The following is a 10,882-nucleotide window of genomic DNA, read 5'->3' on the forward strand; positions in this document are numbered from 1 at the left end:
TCTCTGAGGGGCTCAAAAGAGCCCTTATATATAAAAAGACTTGCTTCAGAGCAAGCACAGATATTGCTCCCAAAAAATTAGCCCTTAGATACTTAGGCCAGTGCTTTCAGAGCTAAGAGCTCAGGAATGTAGTATCATCATCCATGCCATGTATGGGGATTTGTGTTAGCTTTGCCAGTAGCTACAGACATCAGAAACAGCAATAAGCCAGAATTAATTTTGCCTGTGTAACCATCCACATCCTAACCTCCTTGCATCTCTGCTGGCTCCCTAATGCTTTGCTGCACCTGGGCCTTGCAGAAAACCATTTTCAGCTGGAGAGAACAAGGTCACAGGGTTACCTATGGGTGGATCCTCACAGATCAATTGGTGTTTCTTAATGAAGTTAATCTGAATAACCTGAGTGTTCATCATATTTTCCTAAGTATAGGATCAGAGGATCATGTATCTAATGCTCTTTCAGCTCTCATTCTCCCTCTCCACTATGCTCTCGTGAGACTCCACCTAGACTGGAGTGCTGCATCAAGGTCTGGGGCTCCCAACACAAGAAAAATGGATCTGTCCATCTTGGAATGAGTCCATAGGAGGCCACTAAGTTGATCACAGGGCTCAAAACCCTTTTCCATGAAGATAGGCTTAGAGAGCTGAGGCTGTTCAGCCTGGAAGAGAGGAAGCTCTGGGATGACATTATAGCACCTTCCAGTACCTAGAGGGGCTCTAAGTAATCTGGTCTAGTGGAAGGTGTCCTGGCCCATGGCAGTGGGGTTTGGAGCTAAATGGTCTTTAAGATCTCTTCCAACACAAACCATCCTATGATTCTACTATTCTTATCACTGCCCAGCTGGGCACAGTACCTTAGAACTGGTAAAAGAGGCTTAAAGCAATGATACATATGTGTTTCTTTTCACATATCCCAAATTGAAAAAATAATTTCAATCCCCTTTGAAAAATTAATTTTTGTGAAGGTCAGAGATGGGGCTGGTATCTTTGTAAACAGAAATAAATTTGGTGCTATATTGACCCCATCGTGCTGAGTGTATCTGAAGTGGAAGGAGCTGCTGCCAGTATAGAAGTTGCTTCAAGAGCTTGGAAATGATGCTGGCAGGTTATAAATCTGGAAAGACTTTCTGTGTCTAACCTTAGAAAAATCATAAAGGTTTAGTTCCTCCTTTTTAAAAATTAACAACCTGTCCTCCTTGAGCCTGAAATGTGTTTCTGTTGGAAACAGGCTGGGTGTGATGAACGCTGCATGAACACTGCGTGAATTTTGGGTCCCCCCAAACTGCAGGTCAGTCCTGCTTTTGCAGGATTACAAGCATGGAAACTGCAGGAAGGCATGGCTCTTCTATGGCAAGGAGCTACTCAGGGGAGCTGAGATCACTGGAATAGGTTTCATTTTGGAAGCCTTTTGATTCAGACTGAAAGGCAAACCAACAAAAAGGCTCTTCCTTCTCAGGCAGGGAGAAAGGTTGGTAGTAATTATCTTTTAGGGAGGTTCAGTTGTAATAGACCCTTAGGAAGCCTGTGAAACTTAGTAATTGGATTCTACCCATCTTAAAAGAGTTGAAGAAATGGCTGATTTGCAGGAAAGAAAGTCTGATGAGTGAAAAAATGCTAACAGCTGGGATTAGAACAGAGAAGCCATGGAACAGGATTGGTTATCAAATCCCCTTTGCTGTAAGTTTCTAAAAATAGAGGAAGTGTTTGGTGTGTGAAAGGGGAACTGATAGAACTTTGGTGTGGAAACAATTATCAAGGAGCCTCCCAGCCACACATCTGAATGGCTCTACTGCTCAGGAGTGGTGCTGGCAGCACTGCAGTGGAGAGGCAAGGAATTCAGAGAGACAAGGTGAGACAGAGCCAGATGACCATGGCAGGGCCATGCCCTGTGCAGTCCCTCACCTCTGTGACTGGACTGAGGAATCCCAGCTATGGGACACCAGCCCCAGCAGCCTTGCCTGTCCCTAATCCTGCTTCGCACCTCCTGAAGCACAAGTGTTCATGGCTCCTATTAATTTCTATTTTTGCATCTTAGAGGTTATTACAAATGTTGATCGAAGTTTCCTTCTTTGAGTTAAAGACCTGAAAAATCATAAAACATGCCAAGTTTGGAATTAGTGTGGGAGTAACTCAAAGACTAAAAAAAGTTTGGTGAGTTGAACTTCATGTATAATAGTACACTGTTATTTTGTGATCTACATTTAGATTTTTTTCCACTTAAATCACTGTGCCTCCCATTTCACAAATTCCAATAAACATTTTGAAACACTCTATAAATACAATTCATTCTTGTCTTGTAAAAGTCTCTGAACTACACCCATCACCAGGAAAGTGGTTTCTGTAGAAACTAATATAAAAACTAGGGGGGAAAAAAAAAGCTAAGACTGAAGCTATCTGATGTACACGTTATACATCCCACTCTGAGGTACTATGAAGTTTTTATTGCCACTTGTTTTGTAATACTGTCCTCCCAGACAATGTGGCCCCATATGTTGTACATGACATCCCTCAGCTCTTTCTTGCAGAGGTGGCAGCAGGGCTGTGTGTCGGTGCCTGCCTCTGCAGGGGAGGTTGGTGGTCCCTGGAACCCAGTCCAGAGAGCAGCAGGGGCCAGTCATGCAGCAAAGCCATGCAGATGTCAGTTGTGGGAAAGCATAAAGGAATCTTTGCCAAAGGTGTCTGAGCTATTAAGTTCAGGCAAGAAAATTCCTATTTGGCACCCTAGTTTTTTAAACAAATGTAGAGAACTGATGGGTCCTGCTGAAATACAGCTTATGGTAGGGGTCAGCAAAGGGGATGATGTATGGAATGGATGCTGAAGGATTCTTTACAGTCTGCAATGAAAGAAATGAAAAGTGGCTGGAAAAAGCAGCAAGGCACCTTGAATATATACATACAGGAAAGTGGGTCCACCCCTGCAGGTAAGGACTTAGGGCAGTTGGTGTATTGGACATAATGTGCATATGCAGCTCAGAAGCCCAAATATATCCTGGGCTGCATCAAAAGAAATGTGGCCACAGGTGGAGGAGGAGGATTCTCCCCATCTACTCCACTCTCATGAGATCCCATATGAAGTCCTGGATTCAGCTTTATACAATGTGTGTCCAAGGCTCTGCAGTGCAGGTACTTAGGTCTGAAGAGGGACTGCCTGAAGAAGCTGGAAGAGTGCAGAAGGTTGCACACGATAGTTGTGGTCCTTGAGATCATCCACCCCTTCCACAGTCCCACAGGCTTGAACAAGCTTGAAATGCTACCAAAGCAGAATGGCAGTGAGGCAGTCTATAAGAGGAGCTAATAGCTTTTATTAGATCCATGAAACAGTGGTGGGAAATAAGGCTGTTAAATAAAAAGGAACAAAGACAAGCCTTCAGGAATGAAAGCCCCCTCTGGGGCCTGCAAGAGGAGCTAAAGTGAGACCTGTTGTGGTAGCACTTTGACATCTGTGTTGCCACAGGGGTGGAGAATTGGACCCATTGCCAAAGGAGAGTCGAGCAGGGACATTTGAACAAAGTCACCGTAACGGGTACAGGTTAAAAACCATGTCATTGTTGCAGTAGTTGAGACAGACTTGGTGCCCTCCCCCGCCCCTGTGTCCTTCCCTGCCCTGTGGAGGCAGCGGGAGCTGTGGCTGAGGCCGTGCCCCCCTCGCCATGGGGCAGGGCCCTGCCTGAGGCGCGGCGGAAGGCAGCACACAGGGGCCGTAGGCCAGCGGGGATTCCGTCCCACAGGATCCATCTCCCAAAGGGCCCACATCACACCTGAAGGGATCATGGCCACCCTCAGCCATGGGCAAGACGAGCTGGGTGCTGAGGTGGGTGCACTGCTGGGGAGAAGGGGCTGTGCTGGGCACGGCAGGGACACTGCTCAGCCTCTCGGCTCTGGGGGTGACCCTGAGGGACAGGCCTCGGCTCCAGGCAGGTGCCTCTCTGGAGGCCCCGTCCTCCCCAGCTCTCCTCGGGAATGGAAGTTGCCCAGAGCAGCCGCTCAGCGTTGGCTCCTGGGAGCTTTTGCTCAAGTGTCCCCTGAAATTAGCAGGTGGCATGTGAGCATCCGGGCTGGAAAGAAGCAAAGGCAAAGGCTCCTGTGTCGGCACTGCACCTGTCAGAGACTTGGGAAAGCAAGGCATGGGTTAGTAAAACATGGTGGGGTGTAGCACCTCTCCTCTGTGAGCTGCTTACAAAGGCACTCAACCAACACGATGGTTTGGTTTGATGGCCTTAGATGTCTCTTTGACCATCCTGTGGTTCTGTGAACACAGGTAACAAAGCAGACGGCATAGCAGAGCCTCCCCCACCACAGTGGGGGTGCCCATGGGCTGTGGGGGCAAACTGAACAGCTCCCAGCTCTTGGCTCTGCTTTTGTTTCACCAGTTTTTGCCCAAAGCCTGTTTTACACTGAAAGCGTTGTTTAGACCTTTGGGTCCACTGCCAGCATATACTGAAGAAGGACCTACAAATGAAATTATGCTAATACCTTTGACACCACAGATTTCTTTTTCTGTGCAGACTGGAAAAGCTAAGTGTGATTTTTTTATCCTGATTGTTCTGAAGTGATCTTTTCACTACAAAAATATTCTTCAGCTTTACTAGAGTCTATTTCTAATTAATAAATGTTCCTATCTTTACATTTTTGTACCCCAGAAACAATTTCATTCAGGTAGGGATCAGCACACAAGAATTTTTCTTCTGGGTCTTCTGTTCTGGATATTTCACAACTTCTTTAATTGCTCCAATTATTGGATTATAATTATGCAAACTTTAATTCCTTTCAGACCATTCATTTCTAATGAGTGCTTGCAGGTCTTTCTTCTTTATAATTCTGCTTTTTCATCCATTTAATTACAGTGGTTTTACAGACTGCTGGAGCAGCAAAGTGCCTTTCAGTTGTTCTCTACTTACCATGAGAAAAAATTCCAACAATCTGGTGTAGGACCCAGCCCACCTTCAGCTATAGACCTGCCATAGATGCCATAGAGAGACCATCCTATAAATCGCTCTATTTTAGGCTCATACCTTTTTCTGAAGTTCTCCTCCCTGATTTCTTGTGAGCACATTAAAACTGACTCTTTTCAGAATACGTTTTCCAGATTGAACACATTAAAACTGAATCTTTTTGGATTATATTTTTGCAGATTGAGCAACATAGGTTCTATGTGACAGATCAGACTCCTGGGTTAGTTGTACCACAGCTAGTTTGGCAAAACATGAATATGATGGGTTACTCCCATGGAAAACCTGCTGGAGAGCCATGAACTGGAAAACCAACAAGGATAAATGGTTTAGGTCTGACTGTAGAGTCAGAACAGCTGAAAAGCAGGCTCTACTATTATACTTTTGTGACATCTTTAGTCTGTTTCTAATCACACACAATTGAAAGTGAAAGCCTCAGGAAGATATTTGAGGAAGGGAAAGATGAAGGCATGTCTACAGGAAACTTGACATAAGCAAGCAGGCTCACAAGTAGGCTCAACTATAAAAGAAAGCCATGTGGCTCAGTCATATTTCCTAGGTGGAAACTATTTCAGTGTTCATGCAGACAGAACTAAACCAGTGATAGGAAAAGCATTGGTTTTGTATTTGTTAGGCAATTAGACAGATCAGCTAGTTTTCCTAATGCTTTTGTTCCCAGGCACTTGTGTCAAAAGATTCTGGTTTTTAGTGTCCTCCTGAGTATTTCCAGTAGAAATAACTGCAGCTTCTACATTCACATTCTATTCAAATGGGTTTAACTTCCTGTGTGCACATTTTATCTGCTTCTTGGGTTCCCAGATCCCCTTCCTTCTCCATGTCATCCATTTAAGAAATCTGTCCCCACCCAGAGCAATTATCCTTTCTGTCTGTGGCTGAAAGGGCATGGATTACTATCTCCAATATCAGGTTGGGGGAATGCACCACGCCTAACATATCAAAAGACAAACTGCATATGAATAGTGGTGATGACAACTGAGTTTAACATAGCCTTTGCAGGAAAGTCACTGGGATTCCCTCCATCAGTCATGAGGCAGTCCCAAGGATCTCTGGAGATACTTTCACAAGGGTTTCCACACCCATCAGAGCAGATGTTTTAACATCAATGCTTCACAAAGTCCTTCAAAGCACTCTTCTGCCTTCAAACCAGACGAACCAGGTACAGGTTATGCACCTTCCCCCTTTCTTGCAGAAACTCAAGGGGAACAAGCAGAGGTGGAGCATGCCTTCACCCTTCTCGGTAGTGCCAAGAAATAGGACAAGAGGCACTGGGCAGAAATGTATGCACAGGAAGCTCCATGTGAATGGTGATGAAACTTAGCCTGCCCTGCAGCCCTGCTTTGTTTACCAGTGTAGATGCAATCTCCTGCTGCCACCAGGTGCAAATTTCCTCTGGAGAGGAGGTGCTGGCAGTGCATGGCAGCACTAAGGAGAGCAGGATGCTCAGGACAGCCCTGGTCCTTCTTGGCCTGATCATGGGCATGCAGAATGTGGAGATGTAAAGCCTGCTCCCACCCAGACCCAAAGCCCAGATAGCCTCCACCATGCCTTGAACCACAGACTGCCTGACCAAAATTTCATTGACCAACAGCAAGAGTTACCTCAATCTCCTGGATTCTTTTTAGTCTTAGAGAAGATGAAGAAAAAGCTGTCTTTGCTTTTTGGATTGATCTTCTTGCTTCTGCTTTTAGTTTTGTTTCTGGACGTGGGTGGTCATGAGCTCCTTTGCACTTTAGAAAGTAATTATGGTACATTAAAGGTAGAAGCAATCTTGTTAATAATCTTAAGGGAACAGAATTTATACCACAGGCCAAAATCACATATCATGGCCTAATTTAATGCTCTGTATTTAATAGGATTTAGTTCCTGTGAGCTCAAATAATAAGCATATCCCAGATGAAGTGGGATGGGTAGGGTAGAAACCCTTTGAAATAATAAAATCAGTGCACCACATTTATTTGTAGAAGACAGTTCCCCCAACAGAGCCCCAGCTGAACCCCCTGAAGTCACTTTAATTCTTCTTATAGTTTAGACATATTTATCTGAATATTAATTTTCATTACCTTCCACAGAGAATTAATTTTGTTTAGCCTGCACATAAGTGAAAGAGTGGAAAGCAGGCAAGTGGTAATGTTACTAAACCAGGACTACAGCTTCCAGAAATAGTGCCCATTATTTAAACACTTGCATACACTGTGTTCCAGATATAAGTTACATATAATACATAGATGGCATTTTCCATAGACAGTCCCTTGGGTACAACCATCTCCTCTTCCAAGATTCCCTCAGGATTATGTGTAGTGTCTTGGATAAGGAGAAGACATAATATGGTATTTTTGAGGATTTGTTGGTTCCTATGTACCTGAGGCAAAACACTTCAAAATCAACAAGTTTTCACAGAAGCCTAAATAAAAAATACACTGTGCTGTAAAATCATAGTAGCATAGGCTAATTTAGGCTGGAAGGGCCCTTTAGCTCATCCTCCTACTCAGGCAGGACTAACTTCAGAGTTAGATCAGGTTGCTTAGGACCTTGTGAAATTTTTTTCTCCTTACAGTTGTTTGACCTTGTCATATTCAATAACCCCTATCTGTTGGAACAAAAAAAAATTGCAAAATAAAACTTAAAATACCAGTCTTTAAAATTAACTTGCATAATGTTAAGTAATTTTATACCGACCTGGAAAAATATGAATTGGCCTTCATGCCTCCAGAAGTTGGTAACTGGGTAACCACCGTGGCCTCGGCAGGAAAGGAGCCGCAGTGGTCCATTGCAGTTTGGACAGCATTTCCCTGGAGCAAGGGGAGGGGGAAGCATTTTCTATACAACACCAGTTAGATGAATCCCATGTGATACCATGGTTCATTGCTGGCAGATTGCCACTTCTGGTTTGGTGCTCAGAAATTACACTATGAGAGAAACTATGTGAAAAACTTCCAAACATAAGCAAAAATCAATATAAACAAACTAATCATGGAAGGGATTTTGTTCTGTCCATTATTAAATATAACCATCGAAAATTATTTCTATTACAATGTTATTACAATCTTATAATTTATTATCATGGTCAGTTTTTTTAGTTTTTCTCTTGTCAGAGTTTGGAATGTCATATGTGTTTCTAGAGAACACTGTTCTGGCCCCAGTGAGCACCTGAGTAATACCTTTCTTTAGCTAAAATGTACATCAGATCCAGAAATCAGTATGTGCTAGCTCTACTGAGCAATCACAATTGTTTGGAATGGTCTTGTTTAAAATGTGTGTGCAGCTCATGTTCTCTGTTTGCATTGTCTGGCTCCAGTGACGTGACTGTGGGGCCTATTTTCCAGTCATCACAGTTTATGAGCAACTTCTTTCCTGCAAGAGTTGCCTCCTGGGCCAGTGCAGTAATGAAGCCAACACTCTGGTGGGCAGGAGCAGCAGGGCAGTGCAGGAACTGCCTGCACTGTGCAGCTTTCTCAGTACCATCACTAATGGGCCTGAGAAGGCTGGGAAGCAATCCCTAACCAGCAAAAATAGAGATTTAAAAATGTTTAGGGAAAAAAAGAAAATGAACAAGCAGATGACTACGCTCCAACAATAAGAAGTGTAAAATGCATTGTTCCAAATCAAGAGTTGCATTGGAATATAAGGAATGGCAGAAGGAAGGCTGGGTAATCCAAAGGGTATCCTATACTTTGATTTCTATGATGTGTTCTGTGGGAATCCAGAACATGCCCCGACATGTTCAGTTATGAGCTGCCATACAATGAACTGCCATGTTTGTACTCACGCTGTTGTTTTTGCCTGGCTTTATCACATATGGCTGGTCTTAGGTAGATCTTCCTCCCCTCCAAGGTAGAGCAGTTGTTGCCACAAACCACCACCCCAAGGCAGGACTTTTTTAAGATGCGAGAGTTGTGGTTGTTGGTGTTTCTCATTGCCCAGCTGCTGTGGTGCCTCTGAGCATTTTTATCCTCTGAGCTATAGATATGCTTTACATAGGAATCTGGCCATTCTTGAAACCAGTCTGTCTGGCTCACATGCTGTGGAAAAAGAAAAGCAAGCCACATTTTAGGCTGGGGAAGAGAAAAGCTTGTCCAGGAGCAGAGCAGAGTTGGACCTCTGCTGGGTTTCCTGTAGCCTAGGTGACTCCAGTACCCCAGCAGGTGACGCTGGTGGTAAGGAGGGAGTGGTGGTGATAAGGCAGGAAAAACGCAGATCTTTGTGGCTCCCTGCAGACCCCAGAGCATTGGGAAGGCCTGGCCAGGAGCTTGTTCTCATTCACCCAACCAACCAACCAAAAAGAATAAAAAACACAAAAAAACCACCCCAGAACAAACACCATGCCTCAAGAACAGAGTAAGGAGCAATAAAAATAAAACTGGGGAAAAAACTCCAAAGACCCAAATCAAATGCAATGTGATGTGATCAAACGTCGTCACAAATGTGATGTGATGTACACATCACATCAGTGTACATCAGTGAGTACAGTCAATATAGTAAAATGCAGTAAGCTGTAAAGCATCTACCATACCTGATGATGATTTTGAGGGAACAGTTCTTGTAAGGGATACAAAAGCTTAGTAGAAATTTCCTTTAAATTGCCAATCCCAGAACTGAGAGCCATGGCAGCAGTAAGAACATCAACCAAGAAGAGAAAAATTTCCATACTCCCTGGTAGCCACTGGATAGTGTAGGGAAGGGTGTCCATGATGCCTCTAGACTGAAGCGCAGGTGAAGGTGACCTTGGGCTGAAGGGCAGGGAAGAGGATATTCTGGAACATGGAGGCTTTGAGCAAACAGGACTGTTATAGCAGGGAGGAGGCTGGGATCCAGTAAGAAGGCAGGGCTGGGAGCTGAAAGGCAGAGCTGGATGTTGAAGGATTGCAGCAGGAGGAATCTGGCAGAAATATGCAGAGCTGAGGGACAGGGAGGTGACATTAGTGTGCAGGGTGTGTGGGCTTTCACTGAAGAGCATGGTTGAAACTTTTAGCTAAGAGAACTAGAAAAGGATAGAGGGGAGGGGAAGATCACTCTTGTGCCTCTCAGCAAACCTCTGCAAACATGAGGGAAGGGTTCTCTAAGTGCTCATGAAAAGCCTTGCCTCCATATGGGAGGCAAGAGACTTGGCTCCCTGTGAGCTGCAACGAGACTGAACACCCACGGTAGCAAGGCAGTGGTGCATGCTGTGCTCCCTTCTCAAAAGGCACTACCCAGGGCAAAAAGCAAGTCCTGGACAGCTCTAATTAAGTGCCCACAGGAGGAGGCACCTTTTTCCCCTCTGCTTTCTCTTCACCTAACCCACTAGTGAAAACAATGCCTTTGCAGTGTTGCTGTATTTCATCCATCAACAGTTCTTTCAATGACACATTTAAGGAGAAATGCATGGAAATGTCAATATTTTCTCAATATTTTCTAGCAAAATTCCCCCATAGCTCAAGGTGACAAAGAGAATAAAGGCAATGAGTCATAGATGACTGAGAAAGCATTTAAGATCAGTGGTGGAGATGACTGGTCAGAACTAAATAAATTTCTACGACACAGGCACATACCTGAGGAAGTTTGATGTCATTGATATCCCAACTCGTCATTTCTCCATGTCGGGAAGCAGAGTCCTCCTGCTCCATAACAGAATCATCTGCACCTTTCAGCATTTTTAAATTCCTTCCCAAAGTTAGCAAGAAAGTTGCTCCTGGCTGCTTTTGAAGTTGCCTGGCTGTCAGCAGTCTCAAGCAGTTTACAACCAGGAAGCTGTTTCCTGAAGCTAAATGATAGAGAGGCTGCTCATTAAAGATAAAAATCAGTGTTCTTCTGCCAGAAAAACTTGTTCCATTAAAAGTTTTGCAAGCCAGCAAGGCAGTGGAAAATATAGCTTAGAGATAGCCTGTGATGTTACAGAGACATCATTAGCAGCAAGCAAATCGTGCTTGTGGCAT

The 10,882-nt window shown here is 44.2% G+C and overlaps 1 protein-coding gene across 1 annotated transcript; it reads right to left on the minus strand.

Moving 5' to 3' along the window:
- Positions 1-3,511: 3,511 nt before the first annotated feature.
- Positions 3,512-10,600, minus strand: GCM1 (glial cells missing transcription factor 1). The gene is made up of 5 exons (XM_005486028.3): positions 10,499-10,600; positions 8,737-8,989; positions 7,647-7,759; positions 6,569-6,697; positions 3,512-4,108 (listed from the first exon to the last, which is right to left on the minus strand). Exons 1-5 carry the CDS (start codon positions 10,598-10,600, stop codon positions 3,512-3,514), a joined length of 1,194 nt encoding a protein of 397 aa, XP_005486085.2.
- Positions 10,601-10,882: the final 282 nt, after the last annotated feature.

Source organism: Zonotrichia albicollis, chromosome 3 (assembly GCF_047830755.1).
Source record: "Zonotrichia albicollis isolate bZonAlb1 chromosome 3, bZonAlb1.hap1, whole genome shotgun sequence".
NCBI lineage: Eukaryota > Metazoa > Chordata > Aves > Passeriformes > Passerellidae > Zonotrichia > Zonotrichia albicollis.

Excerpts from the sequence above, each read along its gene's own strand:
- GCM1 (XM_005486028.3), bottom strand. The coding sequence starts at position 10,600 with ATGCTGAAAGGTGCAGATGATTCTGTTATGGAGCAGGAGGACTCTGCT. Across the intron at positions 8,990-10,498 it reads ATGACATCAAACTTCCTCAG|CATGTGAGCCAGACAGACTG; the intron begins GTATGTGCCTGT and ends CTTTTTCCACAG. Across the intron at positions 6,698-7,646 it reads GCCAATTCATATTTTTCCAG|TGCAAAGGAGCTCATGACCA; the intron begins GTCGGTATAAAA and ends TACTTTCTAAAG.